At 37.9% G+C, this 23,910-nt stretch overlaps 1 protein-coding gene and 1 long non-coding RNA gene across 16 annotated transcripts in view; one reads left to right on the top strand and one right to left on the bottom strand.

Moving 5' to 3' along the window:
- Window positions 1–23,421, top strand: part of LOC132710679 (uncharacterized) — a 32,835-nt gene extending 9,414 nt beyond the window's left edge. Inside the window, exon 3 of one of the 3 annotated variants that reach the window (XR_015728792.1) lies at window positions 23,335–23,421. This is a non-coding gene — a long non-coding RNA (uncharacterized LOC132710679). Of the gene's footprint in view, window positions 1–21,023; window positions 21,108–22,779; window positions 22,866–23,334 lie in introns of those variants that run through there. The other 2 variants (XR_009621376.2, XR_015728791.1) reach the window with 2 other exon arrangements.
- Window positions 1–23,910, bottom strand: part of CEP128 (centrosomal protein 128) — a 187,257-nt gene that overhangs the window by 100,750 nt on the left and 62,597 nt on the right. For all 13 annotated transcript variants that reach the window (XM_060687362.2, XM_087873309.1, XM_087873293.1 and 10 more), the window contains exons 16-18: window positions 17,141–17,317; window positions 11,896–11,955; window positions 6,821–7,013 (exon numbers count right to left, since the gene is read on the bottom strand). In XM_060687362.2, the coding sequence (XP_060543345.2) occupies window positions 6,821–7,013; window positions 11,896–11,955; window positions 17,141–17,317 (430 nt within the window). The remainder of the gene's footprint in view (window positions 1–6,820; window positions 7,014–11,895; window positions 11,956–17,140; window positions 17,318–23,910) is intronic.

The following is a 23,910-nucleotide window of genomic DNA, read 5'->3' as shown; positions in this document are numbered from 1 at the left end:
GGTAAAACCTGGCTAGAAAGAATATGCACATAAAAGCCTACGAAAAAGAAAAAAGATACATTGTACCTTTACAGGAAGGATATCTGAGAAGTGGGTGTGGCTCACTGACGACGCCTTAAAAGGCAGAAATAGCTATCTGAGTCTCCCAGAGAGCAACACAGAGTTGCAGTTTGTCAGCGGAAAAAAGGCCCAGAACTTGTGAATGAGATTTCACAGAACCTAGGTCTGTAGAACAACTAAGTTTACGTAGGTAAAACCTGACTAGAAAGAATATGCACATAAAAGCCTACGAAAAAGAAAAATATATATATATACATATATATATACATATACATATACATATACATACATACATATATATATATATATATATATATATATATATATATATATATATATATATAAATATAAGCCTATAAATCCAGCAAATTTATATAATATTAAATAAGGAAGGAAAGAAAAGGAGTCCCTGTGGATTTTACTCTGCTAAAGGTAAAGGTTCCCCATATGTGCTAGTCCCATGATGGTGACACAGGTGGCACACGTAGCCATATCAGTGGGCATGCCAGATGAGCTCTAGCGCACATGCGCTCGCCAGCCAGCTGATTTTCGGGCCTTTTGGGCCCACCAGAAGTAGGGAAACAGGCTGTTTCCTGCCTCTGGAGGGGCTGGGGGGGTGGGGAAGGCCTGTTTTTCTTTCTTACCTGGCTCCATATCCTTTCTATGCACCTGTGGAGGGCGAAAACAGCCTTTCCCACTCCCTCGGAGGCCCTCCAAAGGCCTGAAACGGCCCATTTCCCAACTCCCAGTGGGACAGGAAGTGACTTTTTTGCTGTCCCCAGCCTCTCTAGGAGTCTCTGGAGGCTGGGGACAGCAAAAAAGTCACTTCCTGTCCCACCAGGAGTTGGGAAATGGGCCATTTCAGGCCTTTGGAGGGCCTCCGAGGGAGTGTGAGAAAGGCTTTTTTTGCTCTTCCCAGATAAATAGAGAGGATCTGGAACCAGGTAAGAAAGAAAAACGGGCCTACCAGGCCATCGTGTGCCAGGAGCACGGGGGCAGAGGAGGGGCTGCACGTGCATGTGCAGGGCAGGGCGCATAGAATTATTGGTGTGGGCACGCGCGTGCATGACCCTCCCCCGCCCCCCCTCTCCTGGCATGCGATGGCAAAAAGGTTAGCCATCACTGTGCTAGTCGTTCCTGACTCTAGGGGGCAGTGCTCATCTCGTTTCAAAACCGAAGAGCCAGTACTGTCCGAAGACGTCTCCGTGTTCATGTGGCTAGCATGACTAAACGGCAAAGGCACACGGAACGCTGTTACCTTCCCACCAAAAGTGGTCTCTATTTTTCTACTTGTATTTTTTATGTGCTTTCGAACAGCTAGGTTGGCAGAAGCTGGGACAAGTAACGGGCACTCACCCATTACTTCGCTAGTTGTTGCCAATTATATGTGGTGGCGATCATTTCTTTTTCAAGACCATATGACTAGCATGATATCATGGAGTGCTGTTTTCTATCAACTGAAGTAGTACCTATATATCTACTTGCATTTGCATGCTTTTGAACTGCTAGGTGGGCAGGAACTAGGCAAAGATTGGCAGTCACTCTGCCAAGCGATAGTTGGATCTTGAACTCGGGATGTCAACTTTCCAACAAGCCCAGAGTCTTGAGCTGAGCCATCAAGCTATCCTTTATAAAATAACATTCTATATAATAATGTAGATAATTGTAGGCATCAAGACTACAATAAACTGTGACTATAGTTCAGTTTGAACTTTAAAAACTTTGTTTTGTGGTAGGCCGTACATAATGGCTTCAGGGAAAATAATTTATTCATAACATAAATTTCACCTGTCCAGAAGTTAATTAATCTTTTTGTCTTAGCAGATTCTCCCTTCCCCCCACCCCATACACATTTCTTTATCCTTTCCTTCCCTAAATTAATTGAGAAAGAGAAAAGGGATTATAGTCTCTAAATCACTGGTAGGCAATCTTCTAACTTCTGGAAGTGCTCTGTAGGTTTTTCTTTTAAAATTAGAATCTTGAGAGTCAAGTTCATGTCTTCAAAGAGTTCAACACCATCCTTTTACTAAGTCAGGAATCAAGACCACGATTAACCGTGACTACAAGACAAGGAGGAAATGCTCATGCTGCAAGGAACACATTGTAAATAAGAACTGGTATGTCATGGGCATGGATGTCCAGAATTGCCAAGTCAAGCAACCATTTTAATCTACATCTTTGATATTCTTCTTATTCTTGCTTGCTAGTAAAGAACATTCATTTTAATAAGACTATGACTGATTATTATACAAGTTTACCATTTAAAAATGAAGACCAAAATCTTATATTGGAAATCTCAAAAAAAAAATAATCTAGAAACAATCCTGATAAATTAAATGAGATTCATTCATTCATTCATTCATTCATTCATTCATTCATTCATTTATTACATTTATATGCTACCTATCTCACTATCAAGTGACTCTGATTTCACCACTGCATATATATGAATAGGTTTTGAAATAATCCTTAAAATAAAATTAAAGTCCCCCAAAAGAGGGAGAACCTTAATTATAAATCACTTAAAATTTAAATTATAAGTGTTCCATCTATTAGAGATTCGGGAGGCTCTTCTCAACATTACAGCACGGACCCAGAAAAAATGTTTTTAGTAAAAGTAATTTATCCAATATGATATTTTATATACAGGTAGGTGAATTCAGTTTTTCATGATACATAAAAATGTATCATTGATCTCAGTGGACTTATCCATGACTTCAAATCAAATAGTATAAAACAAAAATCTGAACTCAGCTTTGGTTCCAGAATGGGATCTTTGTTTATTAAATGTAAGCGTTAATATCTTTTGTTAATTACTTCAGTAAGACAAAGGTTCTAAAAACAGTAATTACAGGAAATACAACAGTAGTGAACACAAGTGCATAACATTTTTGCTTGATTGTTTGGGGTCATGATTATTTAAGTGAAAATACTAAAGACTTGCAGAGATGGAAAAACAGAAATAACTATTACCTCTAGAGAGCTACTGATGTCTGCAGTGTGGACACTCATTCTACTGTCTTCTAAAATCCTGTATTCCAATCTACAATGTTTGTTTGATCAAACTGAGAGTTGAACAAACATAATGCACCTCCACCAAAGCAAATAAAACACACTACTATCTGCCTTAAAATATAACCAATATCCAGCCTAAAAAAATCAGCGACATCTGGATTTCACTAAGTCTTAAAAGATTTACAGGGATATGCTCTGAATGCTGGTAACTGGCTTACTTTTTCATTCTAATAGCACAAGATTTAAGAAACAGAAAAAGAACGCCCAAGCATCTTAGTAACAGTTTTAAAATGAAGCAGTTCAACAATTTTGGTAACTGCAAAAAGAAAGGGATAAAAATAAAATACCTAGCAATGCTTGAACCTAAATCTCCATGTTCTTCTCCAGTATATTTCTTTTTCCTAAACTTCTCTCTGCTGATTTAATATACATAGTTGTAGAATGAATTACAATTCTTCTGAGATATCAATTTGATAACAGAACTTGCTATTTTTTCCAAAATTAATTTAATTTTCTTGATTAATTATCTCAACTATTATTCACTTTAGCTGAATGAATATTCTGTTTTTATTGCCTTGTACAGGTCAGGCATGTATTTATTATTTATTTATTATTTATTTATTAATCAAACTTCTATACCGCCCTACTCCCGAAGGACTCAGGGCGGTGAACAGCCAAGATAAAATACAGATAATACAAATATTAAAAAATCCCTTAAAATTATTAAATATTTTGGCCGAAACACAGATTAAAACACCCAATTTATAAAATCACGAATTAAAAATTTAAAAGAGGAGAGTTAGGCCAGGCCAGATTGATGTATTTTTAGCGCTGCAGTCCTCTTTTACACTTTTAAAAACAAAGGGAAAATGTAACATTTGGTGATCTGGCAAAGCAAAATTCAGAATTGGGCTATATGGGTTGTTTTTTAACTGAGTGAACCGGATCTATGTGGGAAACACATCTGTTTTAAGATTGGCCAAACTATTTTATATTTATGCTGATGATAATTCTGATGGCTGGGGTAATTATTTCTGTCAAACTATGTAACAGAAATGCATTGTTTCATAATTTACCTCCCTCAACCAGGAAATAATAATAATATCTTCAATATTATTAAACAACATCTGCCCACCTCAGATCCTTGGTAAGGATTCCATAGGTGGACAAAAATATAAAATCCAGTGTAATCATCAGGCTGACTAATTAGTTAAAATTTTAACTGAGTGGTTAAAATTATTAGCGACATTTAAAAACAAGCAAGAATATATAAACATCACTAAACAAAAATTCAGGGATGGCAGAAAAAACAAACCTGGAAAGGAACAGGGAAAAGGAAGAAAGAAACCTCAGTGCTCCTCACCAACCTGGACAAAGGGCTAGGACTTCAGGGCCCTTTAAAACACCAGTAGGGTGGTGCCCATTCAAATCTTAGGGGGGACATCATTCCAGAAGGCAGGTGCTGCTACATACAAGGCACATTTCCAGGTCTAAATAGATGGCATTGTTTATGAGGAAGAACACATTTTTATCCCAATCAATATTTCTTCAGCTAACCACAAACACAACTGCAAATTTAGACTTACAAGTCAAAATGAAATGCATGATGATTGAGTTCTATGAGGTAGCAAGTTCTACTTTTACCATAATATTAGCTGCTTAATAAGAAGATATGTATAATACACTGGATTTTAGACTTAAAAATCTAATGTTATGGTACAATTTCTTTTCACTTCACCAGTTGCTGGTTCATAATAACTGCATTCAGTAAATAAAGCACCTTTCCAATGTATCAAAAGTATACAACCCCTTCACACAATAAACTTTTTTCTTTTTCTTTTTTTTTTTGCAAAACAAGGAGAAATGTGTATGTTTATGAAAGAGATGATTACGGAATATAAAACAAAACCTAGAAATATGCAGAAAGAGGTTAGAGATGAGAGAAGTAAAAGCTTTTGGCATTTCTGCATCACTGTATTCAAATACAGAAAAGTACAATACTGAGCATATAAATTAAAAAAAATACATTTTTAAATCTATAGGAAAAAAAGCAGAATGTATCATGGATATATATTGTTGTATAATCAAGTTATTTACAAGATACTTAGCTCTATCATAGTTCTAAAATTTGTGTGTGTGTATTTGTAGAAAAGACCTCTTTTTCTAAAGACAGCAAAATAGCTTAAAAATAGATTATGACGTTCCTACCTTGTATAACTGCGCAACTGATAACAGTTCATTTTAATAGTACAAATGCACATATTTTATTTGCTTTGCAAAAAAGATATCAGTCACCAATAGAATGCATAATTAGATAAAAACAAATTTAATTAAAATATTTGGGGCCATTTAACAATATTAACCATTTTAGTGCTTTCATCTTGCAAGATTTCTGAGATACAAATAAAATAACACAATATTTATTTCAGTGATACAAGAGGAAGAAAGTTGTCAGTTCAACATGGAGAAATTCTATAGTTTTTCTTAGATAGACAGAATGAATTCAAAATGAATAGGGCTTCAATATGTTCTCTTAAATCCTATTTCTTGCAGCTCACAGCATGCCTCTAATCTTTCAACTGGAAAATAAATTACTCCATTTTACCTATCTTATATATCCAATACTTTAATGTAAGGAAGCACAGCTCAAAGCAGAAAAACAGAATTACTCCTATCACAACAGTAGGGATGCTCCTGAAAACAGCACTCTCCAATTCTTTCAAAGCATATAATTCATCTTTTGACATACGTTTTCAACACATTGAAAACACCTCACTTTCAACACTTTGGCTAGCACTGGGAAAGTGTTGTTTTTCTGGGGTCAATTTACTTAAGTTAATCCAATCAAATCCTTATTACAGTCATACACCAGCCTAAGAAGGGTGAGATACAACAATTAGTAATTTTAAAAAGCTACAAAATATAAAATACACAAGGATAAAACAATGGGGTTTTTTTGTGTGTGTGTGTATGAAAGAACAAAATCTATATAAAGAAATCTATAAAAGGGGTAAAAATGTTAGTTAAATATAGGGAAACATAAAATTGACTAATATGACTAACTAAATCTATCACAATACTCAACACTCTTAATTGACAAGTTAAATACTTATTCAGACCTGAGGCCCAGGTCATCATCTGAGAAATTTTAATCGCTGCTGCACAGAACCTGAGAACATTATATCTTATAGCAGGATTTGTGTCTGCAAGCGGCAGGGAGGTATAAAATTGTCCTGTGCGACCTGGGTATTTATATGGAGTATTGATGAGATGAGGCTAGTACAGATATCTCTGTCATACAGACAATGGAGGAGCATGACTTTGTATGTGCAAAGTCAAAGAGACATTACCTCTCCAGGTAGAAAATTTTCCTATATCAGCCTTCAAGGGCAGCCAAGGGGAGGGCATGACATCATGCCAGTGTAAAAGCTCTCCAGTGACTAGGTTACTTCGAGGTTAGTTAAGTATGTCATGGAGAAGCAGATTACCTGTCAGATTCACTGGCAGTACTAGTTTCTCTTCAGATCATATAACTCTTACATGGTGAAAAGAAGGCAACAGTGGACTACCATTTCTAACAGAAACCTCAGCTTTAAACTAATTCAAGATTTCAACTATTTTATTATAAAGAGAAAGAGAAGACAGGAAGGGAGAGAGAGAGAGCTTACTAGTCCAATTAGAGGTATGGCTGACATGGGAAATTCAAAAAGTTTTGCTGTTAATTAACATGATTTTATAAACTCACGTTTCTTCTCTTGATAAACATCTTCTAGTAGTTGTTCCTGCTTTTCTATTTGACCTAGGAGGTTTTGGTGCTCAGTCTCCTTGCTCAAGCTCAGCTGCTTTAATTGCTCTCGGCTCTGTAGCAGTTGATGACGAAGCTTCTTTTCCTTGGTGTGTCTCTCCTTCACTTCTTCACAAAGCCATCTAAGTTTAGCCTAGAAGAAAACATATTCCTATTAAATATACTGGAAGAGAACTTTACCATTCATCAGATACAGTTCTATCATGTATATCTACCAAATTCAAAATAAGATAAGGGTCCTGTAACCCAAACCAAGGACTTTTTCAAAATCTTTATTTGTGAAGATTTCGGTCAAATACAGATGGAAGGTAGACAACATCAATAACCATAAATATAGCATGCCTCACAGTTGGGTGCTACCGTAGTTTTCAGCAATTACTCAATCCGCTCAATAGTGGTGGTTTCTTGAGCGATTAAGGGTCTTGGCATAGCTCAAGGATACAACAGAAGAAATGTCAAAGTGCTACTGTGACCAGTTTACAAATAAATCTAGGAAACAATCAGACAAAAAAAGCCCCTTTCAAATATGTAAGATTTTATTAACGTAGCCTTACAATAAAGTAGAATTAGTTTATTTTGTTCTGCTTCTTGTCTGGTTTACATGGGAAGGCTGGTAATAATTTTGCAAGTCTGAAAGTACAAACTTCCTACCAGTATTTTTAACTGCTTGTTCTTTTACGGTGGGTCCTTCCTAAGTTTCTTTCTCTGATGATTAAGCCACTAAGCTTCTCTTGTCTGATTGTTTCCTAAACAGCACTTCTCTCCAAGGTCATCCACACCAGGTAACCAATGCAGCTCAAAATATTGAATTTATAATAGTGTAATTTGCCAATGACTATGACAACAGCAAAATGAGAACACAAATATTCTTTTTCTAAGTTACTTACAAGTAGCTAAGAAAAAGTGTTTACTTTTCAAAGGAATAAAATTGACATATGGTCCTCATCACAGCAGTTCCTAATGTTTCTAATAATAAAAGTTCCACAAATATTTCAATGTGCTTAAGTAATCTCAGCTGTTCAAATCATATTCTACAATCATTAGTTTCAGAAATAGGGCATCTGCCCTGTACTTCCTGTGGGAATGTAAATCCCACACATTTCTTCAGTTCTTAATTGAGAGCCTAGAAAATAGGGCCAATTTATATAGTACCCTTAATAACAGGGCAGGATCGTATCACTTCCACTTTTAACTGAAAAATGTCATGTTTGCACAGTCTCTTGTGTCCAAAACCTCTGGCCCATACATAGCCCATAAGGAGAAGACTTGCTTGATTTTCTTGTCTACTTTTTTAAATCAACATTTTGTATAAAATGTACAAATCACTTCTATTTATCCATTACCAATTGGAAAAGGAAACCAGATAAATGGGACAGATCATATACCCTTTTAATTTCTCAAAGTGTAAACACTGTAAAAAGTGCACTGCATAAATGCTGCGACACACTTTGTGATTTTTTCATGCCACGATACTTGTGACTTTTTTCTATTTATCATTATTATGTTCCTCACATGAAAACATTATAAACAATCCCAATCAATATCTGTAAAGCTAAAGCATTTTAATAAAGTCCAGACATATTCAAAATTATTTTTCTTACCCTGCCCTTCCTCCAAACCAGCTGCAGCTCCATATTCTGAATTAATGGCTCCCTTCCAAATCTCCTTGAAATTCCAAGAGGATAAAGCGGGTTCCTTTCGGAAAGGTCATTCTTAGAAATTTTACTGTGTATACAAAGTTCATTGCTCTGGCCCTCTAAAAGTAGGCACTGTATTTAATCTCTTCACAGAGTTCAATTGCAAAGGCAGGAACCCAGGCAGTGAAAGAGTTGATGGATAAAGCAGTATTTCTTAACAAAACAATTATTAAGTCAATTTGTTTTTCAGGTGCAAAATACAGTTTTTCAAAGGCCCTTTTATTTCATGACTAACCTACTAATAACTAAAGAGGACTCAACTGGCAGATTTATGAATCAATTACCACATCCCCTTCTTGATACTTAGTGCCTGGAGTTTCAGCATGAACAATCTGAATAGTGAGTCTGTTTCCTCTACTGCCCTTGTCCTCCAGTTCAAACTCTTATCTCCACTATTTATGGTGATATTCATTCTTGGTCCATGGGCATTACAAACAAACCCATCAATAACTTCAGGCAATCTTGCGAGCAAACAAATGCAATTTCACCCAAGTCAGTTGGTCAACAGTTCTCCTTTCATTGTGACCCTAATATACTATGAAGACAAGCCATGTCTCGTGAAGTAGAAAAAGCATTTCCAATTGAGAGAAGTTTAACATTATTAAAAGATACAAGATAAAGTTGCTTACAAAGTCACTGAACTAAAAAAATAATGGTTAGATCTTAACAGGCAATAATGTCTTGATCTAATAAGCTAAAAAAAAAGGAACCAACGATTATAGGAAAAAGGAATCAGATTTCAAATGTCTCATAAAAGGTTTTGAGAAATATGTGAATTCAAGACAATTAAGACTAGGATTGGAAAACGAGGAATGAGACACAGTGCCCTTTCAATACACATTTAGAATATAATTGAAAAGTGCTATCAGCATATACAATTTATCATCATAGAATTTTCTTTTGGAATGAATAGCTAGCTGCATTACAGCATTACAATTACCTTCCCAGTTATCTGGAACTACCCAATTATCTGGAAACAGTTTCATTCTGCTAGACCCAAGGAAGCGCACAGGGGCCTCAAAATTGTAAACCCCACCACCTGTACATTAGATCTATGCCCCTCCTTCTTGGTTAAGGCACCTGGGAGATGTCATCTGGATAGGTTCAAGCAATGGTCAATTCATCCTTGTTGAAGGGGGTGTTCTGGACCTCTCTTAAAGAAGCACTGATGTGCCCCCTCCTCAAGAAGACATCGCTGGACTCTACCATTCTGAACAGTTTTTGTCCAGTCTCCCCCCCTCTCCTTTTTAAAGAAAGTGGTTCAGAAGGTGGTGGAGTTGCAACTCCAGAGGATCCTGGGGGAAACATATTAGCTGTAATCTTTGGTCAGGTTTAAGGCCCAGATATACAACCAAAATGTTATCAGTCCCACTTATGATCTCTGGTGTGATGGAAGTGGTGCATCCAGCCTTACTTTTCTTGATTTCTCGGTGACTTTCAATAGTATATACCCATAGTATAGCAATAGCAATAGCACTTACTGCTTCTTAATGCTTTACAGCCCTCGGTAAGCAGTTTACAGAGTCAGCATATTGCCCCCAACAATCTGGGTTTTCATTTTACCGACCTCGGAAGGATGGAAGGCTGAGCCGACCTTGAGCCAGTCAGAATTGAACTACTGGAGTGAGTGAGTTACTCTGCTGCAATATTGCATTCTAATTACTGTGTCACCACGACTCGTATCCCTCTGGGCTTCACTTAGGGACTTGGGAGTGGGCAGCATAGCTTGTGCTGGTTCACCTCCTTCCTCTGAGGTTGATCCCAATCAGTGTGGATAGGGAGTGAGAGGTTTTGGCCCTTGCTTTGTGGTGTTCCAAAGGGCTCAGGGCTCTCTCCGCTCCTTTCTAACATCTACATTATACCGCTGGGTGAAATAATCTACCCTCATAGGATGAGATATCACCAATATGCTTATAATACACAGCTGTGTCTCTGTCCCAGGTGAAGTGAATGGTGCAGAGGATGTCCTTTTGGGGTGCCTAAAGGCTGCACGGGCCTAGAGGGAACAATCAACTTCAACCAAACCCTAATAAAATGGAATGGCTGTGGGTGAGCCCCAAATTCCTGTATCTAGGAATTTATCATCTCTGATCTTGGATGGGGTTAGACTATCCCAGAGAGACTCAATGGGTAACCTGGGCATCCTCCTGGACTGACACTCTTGCTCAAACAGCAGATAGCAGCCATGGCTAGGAGAGCCTTTGCTTAGCTTTGTGTTGTGCACCAGTTACCCCCTTTCTTGGATTTTGGAAGCTGTCGGCTTGGTCACTCATGCCTTAGTCATCTCCCTTTTGAACTAATGCAATACACTCTACATAGGACTACCCGTGAAAAGTTAACAAGAAAGTTCAGCTAGTACAAAATGCAGCCATTTGGGTAATTTTAGGTGTCCAAATAAGGGTACATTAACATCTCTGCTTCTGCTACATTGGTTGCCAGTTTGCTTCTGGGTCCAATTCAAAGTGTTGGTTGTGGCCTATAAAGATCTACCTGGCATGGGGCTAGGTTACCTATGGAACAGTCTTTGTCCATTCCATCAGTTTGCCCCATCTGGTCAGGCAGGAAAACCCCTCAACTAAAGAACTCTGACTGGTGGGGTCTAGAAAGCAAGTCTCCTCTGCTGTTGACCTCTATAAAATATTCTTCCCCCCAGAAGCGAGGCAGACTCCCATTCTCCTGGCCTTCTGAAAAAGAGTTAAAAGATGGCTCTGCAGCTTCAAGTGAGGAGCCCAAAGGAACACACAGCCGTGAAGTTGGTTAGTTTCCTGAAAGCCCTCTTTTCACCTTTTAACTAATTTAATTCCTTGCCTCCTCTTAAAATTTTTAACTTTTATACATACTGTTTTATATTTTAACATTTTATTGCACACTGCCCAGAATTTGTGTTTGAGGATGATGGGTGCTTCAGGAATGTGAAAAACAAACAAACAAACAAACAAACAAACAAACACACTCTACAACATTACAAACTGCATCCACAGAATGTAGTGAATATGCACCATTTAAAAATACAGATGCAGATATAATGCTATGCATTAGTCAGCTTCAAAATTGAAAAAGAAAAATAGCACTTTACTGGATAAACCTCTAGTGTGCTCCTAGCTTTCTACAAAGTTAGATATCTGGCAGATTTATAGAAATGTTAAATATCTATATGGAAGGGCCAAAGATCTAAATACATGAAAGTATTACTGGGATATATAGCGGAACAAACATGAGACACGAGAACTGTACATTTTCTCTTAATTACTAAGGAATTAATTCACATTAACTAATGTACCTAAATTTTAATTTAGATATTAAAAGATCTGCACTTACTTTTGTCTCAGCTAACCAGCGATGAGGATCATTTGGTATCCCAGATATAAGTGATGTGGCCTAAATTAAAAATAAAAATGAAAATATGGACACATATTATATATAAGCCAGTTGTATTACTTAGGCATCCACATTTTAATATAAACATTTTGTTCTTTACATTTGCAGCTGCATAATATATTCTATAGCTTATATTTTTAACACAAGAGTAGGTATATTTTGGAGGAATATTTGAAACACTGAACTTTCTAATGTAACAATATCCAGTTTTAATTCTCTCTCTAAAGACAGACAATACCACTCCGGAATGAGAATTGTGCATATTCAGAAAGCACTAAGGAACTGAACAAGTCTCATTTGTCCTAAGTGACATCAGATCGAACAGATTCCTAACCAACTTAGCTGACAATTTTGTGATCCAAAAGGTAGAGGAGGGAACTAGAGGAAAAACTATACTGGACCTAATTCTTACTAATAGAGAAAAAGTGTTAAGAGTTGAAGTTGCCAGGACCTTGGGTGAGAGTGACCACATCATACTGGAATTCAATATAATGCAAACACAAGCAATAGAATATAATCCAATCAGTGTCTTAAACTTTAAAAGAGCCAATTTTAACAACTCAGAGAGAGCCTAAGCAAAATTTCATGGATAAAAATCCTAAAGGGGAAAACAACTCAAGAGCCGAGGTGGCGCAGTGGTTAGAGGTCTGTACTGCAGCTACTTCAGCTGACTGCTAGTTCAGCAGATCAGCAGATCACATCTCACCGGCTCAAGGTTGACTCAGTCTTCCATCCTTCCGAGGTGAGTAAAATGAGGACCCAGATTGTTGGGGCAATATGCTATTTAGTATACTGTCGATTGTTGTAAGCTGCCCAGAGTCCTCGGAGAGTGGGCGGCATAGAAATATGATTAATAAATAATCATAATCATAATCATAATCATAATAAGAAGTGTGGAAAACACTGAAAAATATGATCATAAAAGCAGATGACACTAAGCTGGCAGGAATAGCCAACACCCCAAAAAGATCTTGACAGACTTGAACAATGAGCCCTATCCAACAAAATGAAATTTAATGTAGAGAAAAACAAGGTTTTACACCTGGGCAGGAAACCCAAAGATACAAGTACAGATTAAGTGAAACCTGGCTCAAAAACAGTAACTGTGAGGGACCTTGGAATCCTAGCGGACAATCATGAGTCAGCAGTGTGCGGCAGCAGCCAAAAAAGCTACTACAATCCTTGGTTGTATAAACAGAGGTATAGAATCAAAATCACATGAAGTATTAGTACCGCTTTATAAAGCCTTAGTAAGGACACACCTGGAATACTGGATCCAGTTTTGGTCACCACATTACAAAAAAGATGTTGAGACTCTGGAAAAAGTGCAAAGAAGAGCGACTAAGTTTATTAAAGGTCTGGAGATTAAAACATGTTAAGAATGGTTGCAGGATTTGGGTTTGGCTAGTCTAGAGAGAAGAAGGGCTGGTGGGGGGGGGGAGAAATGATAGCAGTATTCCAGTATTTGAAATACTGCCACAAAGAAGAGGAGGTCAATTTATTTTCCAAAGCTCCAGAGGGCAGAATAAGAAACATTGGATGGAAACTAATCAGAGAAGCAACCTGGAATTGTCCTAACAGTGAGGACGATTAACCAGTGGAACAGCTTGCCTTCAGTCATTGTGGGTACTTCATCACTGGAGATTTTAAAGTAGAGACTGGACAGTCATTTGTCTCAAATGGTTTAGGATCGCCTGCTTGAGCAGGGGGCTGGCCTAGGACACCTCCAAGGTCCCTTCAAGCTCTATTCTGATTCTGATTCTTTTTAACCATTGCAAACTTAGATTGTTCATAATATTTATTTATTTATTTATTTATTTATTTATTTATTTATTTATTATTTATTTATTTATTTATTTATTTATTTATTTATTTATTATATTTCTATACCGCCTTTCTCCCGTAGGACTCAAGGCGGTGTACAGTCAAGAAAAATATAGACACACAAACATCATAAAATTGCTAATTAAAATTATTACTTAGTTTGGTCAATTAAATAAAACCCAGAATTAGATAACATTTAAAAAAAAAAAATCATTCGCATGTTTGTATGTTTAGCCCTGCCTGTTGGAACATCAGGGTCTTGAGGGCACGGCGGAAAGCACGGAGATCAGGGATATTCCGTATCTCCGGGGGCAGTTCATTCCAAAGGGTTGGAGCCCCCACAGAGAAGGCCCTCCCCCTGGGAGTCGCCAGTCGACATAATTTGACTGACGGTACCCTGAGTAGTCCCTCCCTGTGAGAACGAACTGGTCGGTGGGAGGCTATTGGTGGCAAAAGACGGTCTCGTAGGTACCCAGGTCCTAAGCCATGGAGCGCTTTAAAGGTGATAACTAACACCTTGAATCGCACCCGGAAGACCACTGGGAGCCAGTGCAGCTCGCGTAGGAGAGGTGTTACAGGGGCGTAACGAGCTGTGCCCATAATCACCCGTGCGGCTACGTTCTGGACCAGTTGGAGCCTCCGGGTGCTTTTCAAGGGAAGCCCCATGTAGAGAGCATTACAGTAGTCCATACGGGAGGTAACTAGGGCATGAGTGACCGTGCGCAAGGCGTCCCGATCCAGAAAGGGACACAAGCGGATCAGGCGAACCTGATAAAAGGCACCCCTGGCCACGGCCGTCAAATGATCTTCTAAAGATAACCGTGAATCCAGGAGGACACCCAAGTTGCGGGCCCTCTCTGTGGGGAGCAAGATCTCATCCCCTATTGTCAGTGATGGTACCAGCTGACTATACCGGGACGCCGGAAGCCACAGCCACTCGGTCTTGGAGGGGTTGAGTCTGAGCTTGTTTCTCCCCATCCAGATCCGCATGGCCTCCAGGCAACGGGACATCACAGCAAGGGCATCATTGGGGTGGTCTGGGGTGGAGATGTATAGCTGTGTGTCATCAGCATACTGATGAACACTCACCCCAAAACCACGGATGATCTCACCTAGCGGTTTTACATAAATGTTGAACAGAAGGGATGAGAGGACTGACCCTTGCGGCACCCCACAAATAAGGTGCCTCGAGGTCGACCTCTGCCCCCCTGCCAACACAAACTGCGAACGGTCAGAGAGGAAGGAGGAGAACCACCGAAGCACGGTGCCCCCTATTCCTAACCCCTCCAGCCGGTGCAGTAAGATACCATGGTCGATGGTATCAAAAGCCGCTGAGAGATCTAATAGGACCAGGATAGAGGAGCAACCTCTGTCCCGAGCCCTCCAGAGATCATCCACCAATGCGACCAATGCCATTTCTGTGCTGTATCGTGACCTGAAGCCCGACTGGAACGGATCCAGATAGACAACTTCATCCAGGTATCGGGGTAGTTGTCGCGCCACCACACTCTCAACAACCTTCGCAACAAAGCGAAGATTGGAGACTGGACGATAATTTGATAATATAGCCGGGTCCAGGGAAGGCTTCTTGAGGAGGGGCTTCACAACCGCCTCTTTCAAGGTGGTGGGAAAGACACCCTCACTCAGAGAAGCATTTATAATCCCCTGGAGCCAGCCTCGTGTAACCTCCCGGGAGGCCAGTACCAACCAGGAGGGACATGGGTCCAATAAACATGTGGCAGCGTTAAGCTTGCCCAGAATCCTGTCCACGTCCTCAGGAGCCACAGAGTCAAACTCTTCCCAGATAACGCTCTCAAGACCTGCCCCCGTCTCCTCCCCTGGATCTACCCAATCAGAGTCCAGGCCTTCCCGAATCTGAGCGACTTTATCATGCAGGAATTGTACAAAATCCTCAGCTCGACCCTTTAAGGGATCTTCCCGTACCCCCACCTGAAGTAGGGAACGGGTCACCCTAAACAGCGCAGCTGGGCGGTTCTCTGCAGATGCAATAAGAGCGGAGAAGTAGCTAGACTTCGCCGCTCTTATCGCCACTAGGTAGGTCTTAAGGAGATATTTTAAAGTTATTTCTGAATTATTAGAGAAAATCTAATAGGAACTGAAAAACTGTTAAAAATTATTTTTTCAAGTTTTCTATGTATTAAGAACTACCATTTTGAGAAGCTTGTAATATAAATACACATTTAGTTAAAAGCAATAGAAAAAATATAAAAAAGAAATTAACATATAATCTTCATGATTTAGTGTCCCAGATTAGAAACTCTGGCACAAATTTACTAAGTTTACTTGTCACATGAAGACTACAGACACACCATGTGAACTACAAACACAGCATGTAAGATTCTATTCCAAATTATATATGATTCTAATATTATATTACCAAAAAAACATATCCATAATGGATCCATGCACAGTAAAGAATTATGTTTTTTCTCCCAGGCTAAAATGATATTGCTTGCAACTGGACAGGTCACATAACCTACCAGGACTAATAGGATGTCATTTGTTCCAAAGTCACCCAATTATTAAAACAAGTTCTGGCAATCTTAGAAAATAGCATATAAATAGCAAATTGCATGTATGAAGTTAAAATTTATCTTGGACTATTTATTGGAGATAAATACAGAAAAATAGAAGACTGGAAAAATGATCTTATTAACTGTTTCTTAAAATTTTAATTGCTAACTGATGAAAATATCATTTGCAGAGTGAGAAAATCACGGAACAGCTAAGATGTTCTCTTAAAATCAGACTACCTGCTAGTCTGGCCTTCACAGACCTGATGTTAGAACATGCCAAAAGCAGATATGATTAACAGTGAATTACAGCTAGGAATAATACACTATTTCTTAGAACCATGGAATAATATCAAGTGTAGTATTCACTTTGTTGTTTGACGAAAAGTCTGCATTAGTAATAAGAAGCAACCAATTACATTTAAAAGGAATTCCATAAGTATCTATGTAGATTGGTTCTTCTTTCAGGACCCTTGCCAAAGACATAAGACTGATAATAAGTAAAGAAGGCATTTATAATGCTGGTACTACAGTTACAGAATATTGTCCCCAGAGAATCTAACCTTGTCAGTGCAAGCGGAAGATATTTTTTCTTTTCTGGCTTTGTAACTTACTCAATTATAAATATAAATTTCACGCTTCTTCAATAATGGTTGTCCTCTCTATTGAATTTACCTTGCTTCAGTTTTAAGTTGTCGTATGGTTGTTCCATGTCATACTTTACTGATCTCACATTTTATGCCCTCATTTTTATTTTGTAATAATACAGAAATAATAATAAAATTCCAGGCATAAATAAATTAAAAGAACAATTGAGAGATAATTACTGTCATTTTCTCCATAGATTCTCTTGAAAAGGCTTGACAAGCTGCATCAACTTCACTTCCTATCATAGTGTAGATGGATTCATGTTCAGTTTTCAGACTTTGTAGTTGATCATGAAGTTGAAGCCTTTCTTCATCCAACCTCCTTAGATGATCATCTTCACTATTTATTATTTTATTCTAAAGCAAACAATAACAAAGTAGAAACAAGAAATGTATTTATCATGTATTTACAATTAAGTGCAGCAGTTACAGATAAAATATTCTAGCTGCCTAGAGTAGCCCCACAGCAAAATAGGCGGCAAATAAATTTAACAAATAAATAAATAAGTAAAAACAGCAATTAATACCATTACAAACTAAAAACAAATGAAAAACCACAAAATAAAATAAGGAACATTTTAACTAAAGGGCCCATGACATAGAATAAAATGATGATTTGTACACTGAAAACATTGTCTTCTCTATATTTTCAATATTGAAAAAAAATCTTCAGAAATATGTAGACTTCTTAGTCATTCTGTGAGTCTGATAATACCCAATTATATGTCTGAAGACACTTTCATATTTCTAATATAACTTTTAACAACGTGATCCTCGCATCAACCAAGCCTCTTCAAGAACTTTTTCTTTTTCTTTTAAATTTTAATTATATTGTTTGATGAAGAATGTGTGGACCGTTAAAAACTTTCAGAAACTCCTATCCAGTTTGACTTCAGTAAAAATTATTTTTAAAAAAACAATTCAATCAACAAAACCCTAAATCACAGATTTGTTGCAAGTTTGACAAAATTAAGATAGCAAAGCTTTTTCCCTCAGATTAGCACTCTTTTATGGTCTATTTTCTCTCTCTTTTTCCCTTGATCTTAGGCCGTACCCAATGAATTCATCTTGAAATAAACACAGTATGTAATAGTGGCAGGATGAATGTTATAAGTGTGAATTACTCTACAATTTCCATACACATTCTATGATATGTAAGAATTCTCCAGGAGGCATGTGTAGCCCAGGGATTTTATGGATTCTATCAGCTTGTAAACTAAACTATACCTGATGTCACGGCAAGAAAATCTTTCCTAAAGGGGACAAGCCTGTTTGTAAGGCTTAAATTACCCATTCCCCTTTTAAATATTGTAATTATTATTATGGTTTGCTACAGTTAGCCAGATGTTTAGACTGGATTTGGCCTTTTTATCCACTAGTTGAACCCTTCACAAGGAACAGGCAGATATTATTTGACAGTGTTAAAGGTATCATTGCAGTATATAAGTAAAGCTTCCTTCTGCAACTGACTGATGGTGATTTTGTCAATGCCAATAGTGTTCAAGTGGTACTACAGATGTTTTGGGATAGCACTCAAGGTGCTTATTACTAAAGATACTATCTTTGTTTTCTTTTGCCATGATAGTTCTACTATTTGCAGATGTTTGCTTTTTGTGATTTTCTCCACTTCTTTTTCTTCTGTTCTGCTGTCAGGTACTACCATCTCCACTATTCAAATTTCTGATTTTGCTTATCAACCTTTGCAAAATCTGAAGTGTTTATGTGGCAGTTGCTTGTCCATTTAAATCCTAAAATCCCAGAGCACTTTAGCTTCTTCATTTTCTATTAAGTTGTCTATGTGTTGTGGTCCCACCAGTTCTTGGTTGCAAGTAAGTGGTATTGGTTGCAGATTATTAAATCATGAATGAAAACCAATATAAGTGTCTCAAGGTAATGTTGCAGGATCCAATCTGGGGCAGTCACTGGGACCAGAGGTTTAGTCTTCTGAGCTTTCGGACTTGTGCTGGAGCCCATCCTCGGGGAACTTCTCTCTAGCAGATTTTTAAATGCACTGTTGTTGCTACTTTGTCATGTTCTTTATAGTCAAGGTGTCTGTGTGAACATCTTGAGCAGCTAACTAGGTAGTCTCTTCTATCTTTGAATTCTCTATCTCTTCTGTCTTCTCAATTCTGACTTGGTGTGCATTTTTTCATAAGGCTTGGTTTTGTGCAGCCAGAATTAGACCTCTGTCTCTTTCTCCATTTTCCTCTTAGACATTGCCACATATTCTTGCTATTTGCTTGTCCTGCTATTTTTAATGTACTGACCAATTAATACTTTGTCTTATCATTTCTCTTTTCTATTCTTCATTCAGTTTTCTTGTAGAGCAGTTTGTCTCTCCACTACTCAATAAGCATTTATGATGTATATAAAAAGATCTTCAGTGGATCTTCTTCACTGACCTTCAGATATTCTTCCAAAGCCATTTCTTCTTCAACTGTCCAGTGTACTTGCAGCATTCCACACCCACTTATTTTCCTTGTGTCAACACTGCTGTGCGGATGAAGGTCCTGCTTCAATGTCATTATTTTTCTGGTCTTTCTATCCTGAGCTTTTCATTCTCTTTAGGTCAAGTTCACTATTCTAGCTGTGTATCTAATGACTGGAATTGCCCAGGTGTTCATTGTCTTGATGGTATTTCCTCCACTGAGTTGGGATTTTAAGATCTTCTTCACTCTCATGCATATTCACTTCTAACCTTCTTCTTGACTTTAGTATGCTTGATATTGTCAGTTGATGGATGCCCAGGTATTTGTAGTTATTTTCTTCATCCAGACCCTTGGCACATTTGTCCAGTCCAAACGCCATTGCAATATTTTGGCTATACGGACAGCGTTGAGTAGTAATTCTATTTCGGATGCAAAGGAGATGGGATACTACAACTTGGCAGATGTTTTTGATGTTTGAGAGCTATGTCCTGACTTGTTCAGTACTGTTGACAGAGGAAACAGTGCAATGAGAAACTGTAGTAGTGAGTCTCCTCTGCTGTTTGAGCAGTTTCCTTTTTGCTCAGGTGAAAAGACCTTGTTTTCAACTAAATGATGTAGGACTACATCAGCTACCATATCAGTTACAAATTTGAAAGTTATTAGCGGGAAGGTAATTGGCCTTTAGTTGTCTGGTGCTGCCCCTTTTTTAGGATGTTTCATTATCAACTAGGTTTTGTTATTATATGATTCACTGGAACATTTGTAAAAATTATCATGTGCCAGTAATGAAAAATTGATGGGAACAGAGAGTTGAAAAAGTAGATGAAAATGAGCAGGTTAAAATATTGTGGGTTTCCAAATACAAACTGATAAAAGTCTTGGCTCATAACAGACCAGATTTAACTGTGGTTGAAAAGAAAAATATATAGATAATTGATGTGACAATTCCAGGAGAAAATAGATAATACAAGAAATTGGAAAAAATCACAAAGTATGAAGATCTGAAAAACTAAAAAATGAATCATTATGGCATAAATTGGATAGCATATACCAAAAATCTTAGACAACATTAGAAAATCTGCATGTTGACAAAATTTCCATTTATCAATTGCAAAAATCCATACTGCTTTGATCCACACATATACCACATATATACATTACAACATCCTAGGGTCTTAGGAAGAACTCGATGTACTATATAAGAAGGCCAACACCCATTAAAGAACTGGCAGCTGTGATTTTACATTTTTTTCTACAATAATAATAATAATAATAAGCCAACCTCTTTCAAACAGCTCTTGAGTGTGTGTATGTGTATAAGATAAACTTTATGGAGGTGGGGACATTATGAAAAATGTTGTTACATGTTTCACACAAAATGTAATATAGTATTTTCAGTTCTGGACTGCGCCTGGAGATCATGGTTCAGTTCCCCACTTGACCTGGAACTGTCTAATTTTCGATTAATCATTTTATCGATGCCAAAACTTGTTGTTGCGAGGACAGACACTGTTTAAACTCCTCTGAGATTTTAATATGAATGCAGAAAACAAAACAAAAAAAAAATCAGATTAGTAGAGCAAAAGAAATATCCAGATCTACTTACTGCAATATATCTGTCTGTTCAATTATAGGGGGCATATCTAAGGTTTCTAAGAGCTCCAGGCAGTGCCACTCAGTACTAACTCTCATTATGGAAATTAGGCAGCAGTAGTAGCTGCTAATCTGATAGCAGTTAGACTGTTCCTGACAGCTATTTTCATTTGGAACATGAGAAACAAAGGTAAGAAAATTAAATACACGTTGTCTCTTTTAAGTACACAGTGGGATTCTAACTCATTTCCCCCTTTAAAGCAAGGAGACACAGAATAAGAAGCATAAACTATAATTTCAATATAGTTTCAGCTAATTCCACAAAAGCTGAGAATCTCTTGGTACAGCAACACTAAAATCCTGGATTTCTGATTTGGTGTTATGGATCAGGTCTCCAGGGATGATGAAAAAAAAGCGAAAAGCAGGAGGGAGAGAAGGGCAGTATAGAAGAAATAATAGCAAGATAATGGTTGATGGTTTGTTTGTAGTTTGGACACACTGTCACTTCTTATTTATATATCAGTTGGCTCTGCAGTATGAAGTGTGTGGTGGAGAATGGCTGAAATAGACTAAAGAAGGATTCTTTCTCTCATGTTTATCACATGGAAATTATCAAAGGTCCAATAAAATAACACTTTCTTTTTATAGTCTAATCCCAAATGTGTGTATGTATATGTGAATGTGAAAAAAATATTTATAAATTAAATATGAGTGGCATGAAGGCATACAGAGGTGAACAGAATCAAAGTTGAATTCCAGAAAGGAATGAAAACAAGAAGGTGAAAAGGCTGAAATTAAGACATTCTGCTCAGAGGCGGGTTTCAGCAGGTTCTGTCCAGTTCTGGAGAACCAGTAGTGGAAATTTTGAATAGTTCAGAGAACTGGTAGTAAAAATTCTGCCTGGCCCCGCCCTCATCTATTCTCTGCCTCCCAAGTCCCAGCTGATCGGGAGGAAATGGGGATTTTGCAGTAACCTTCCCCTGGAGTGGGGAGGGAATGGAGATTTTACAGTATCCTTCCCCTGCCACGTCCACCAAGCCACACCCATAGAATCAGTAGTAAAAAAATTTGAAACCCACCACTGATTCTGCTGCAGGCCAAAGTCTTGAAGATTTCTAGAAGATACTAGTTTCAAATGAAATAGGTGACCAGAAAACACAGAGGTATGGAGAGAAAGAGTCATTTAGGTGACATGGCTGGTACTGAAATTTGATTGATTGATAAATAAATAAATTCCCACCAAGCTCTCTTACTTTCAGCTACTATTATATTTACAGTATTTAGTGCACTAGTGGTTCAGAGTTAAGTTGGCATTTCAGTAGAAAGGAAAGTTGAGCCAGAGTGGACACAGTTGACATCATGGAATAAACAAGTTAGCAAAGAGCCAACGTAATCTACACAGTCTTTAGTCAGCAAAAGTAGCAGCTATTCCAGGGAAGACACGGTGGAAATAATTGTTATTGCCATTTTTTTACTGTAGTTTGCACTTCTAGCTTTCAGAATTGGCAAAACAACAACAACAAAAACATACAGTCACTGGAGCTCTCTGTAAATTCTTCCATCCAGCAAATAAGCAGAACCCACAGAACAGCTCATATTCAATATCTGAAGATTTATTACAAAGCAAAATTGTTTAATTTTACACTTCAGTGCTACAGTTCTTTCTCAGCTGACATCTTTTGCCTAACACAAACATCTCACTCAAGACAGCTTAGTTTAAAGCATCAATATACGTTGGGCAGAAAAGATTGAAGAATTATATGCAGATCATTCCTATCTTTGAATTTTGTCCATTAGGAAGACAGGATTTCTGCAATCAATCAATATAAGACGAGGATAATGAGGATAAATTGGAGAGAATAATCTACATTTAGTCAAAATCCTCAGTTTGTGAGAGCTAGTACTAGCTCAAGACTTGGTAAGAACCCGACTCAGAGATTTCAAAGGCATTAAAACAAGCACATCTTTCCAATGGCACCCTACCTGAGTTTCAGAGTATTTCAGAGCAGAATATCTGCTTGAAGTTTAAATGGCAAGTTGCTGCCATTTTAAACTCTCAAAATGTACTGCTTGATACATTTAGACGTTGCACTAGGGAAGTTAACTGGTACCGTGGCACTGAGAAAAATCACTTCCTGCTAGAAAATTCTGCAACTTGTTGCTGCCAGTAATAAAGCTGTACAGAGAGAGGTTCAAATGTGTGCAATTGTCATCTATGGAAGTAGCGATAGTATTACTGCAAAGAAGCTAAGACCATCCCTCTCAATGCCTTTATTAAAGTGCTGCTATTGTTGGGACCAAACTGCTTTGGCATTTTTAAAGAATGAACAATCTTTTTCATCTTTTTTACAGATCACATCCAATCAATAAAGAAAGCTGTGGGAAGTATGAGCAAAAGTTATCAGCCCTATTGAAAGAAGAAGAGACTCTTGGTTTTTCTAAATCTTTGGGCTAGCCTTGATACATGTTCTAAATTCAGCTCTACAATCTTTGTACTAGCATAACACTATGGCTACAAATGATTAAAATCAGTAGCATAAGTTACTTTGCGCAGGTCGCCCTCGGGAAGTGAGGGGAGCCGAATGTCCACTTGCAAAGCTTTCAAGTTGCCATGAGCAGGAGGGAGGGAGAACTGATAGATTGATTTCCCTAACTGAAGTGCATTCCATACATTCTTCCCGACCGAAATCAGAAGGAGGGTGTTGGATTTCACAGCCAGCCAAAGTGTTTAATTGGAGAATGTGATTTATGACATGGCCAGAGAGGAGGGGAGAGACAGGAGATCATAGGGGAACGTAAATCTACGTGGGATTAGTTCTAACTGCATCCGAATATTGCCGAAATAGTGCTTCTAATAAATGACTGTATTTCTTTTGAAGTTCGGCTCATGGCTCATGAATTAATTAGGGCATCTTTCGGAAACTTCAC

This window comes from Pantherophis guttatus, chromosome 1 (genome assembly GCF_059756535.1).
Source record: "Pantherophis guttatus breed Tessera chromosome 1, ASM5975653v1, whole genome shotgun sequence".
Lineage (NCBI taxonomy): Eukaryota > Metazoa > Chordata > Lepidosauria > Squamata > Colubridae > Pantherophis > Pantherophis guttatus.
This window is presented reverse-complemented; position numbering and strand designations above follow the sequence as displayed.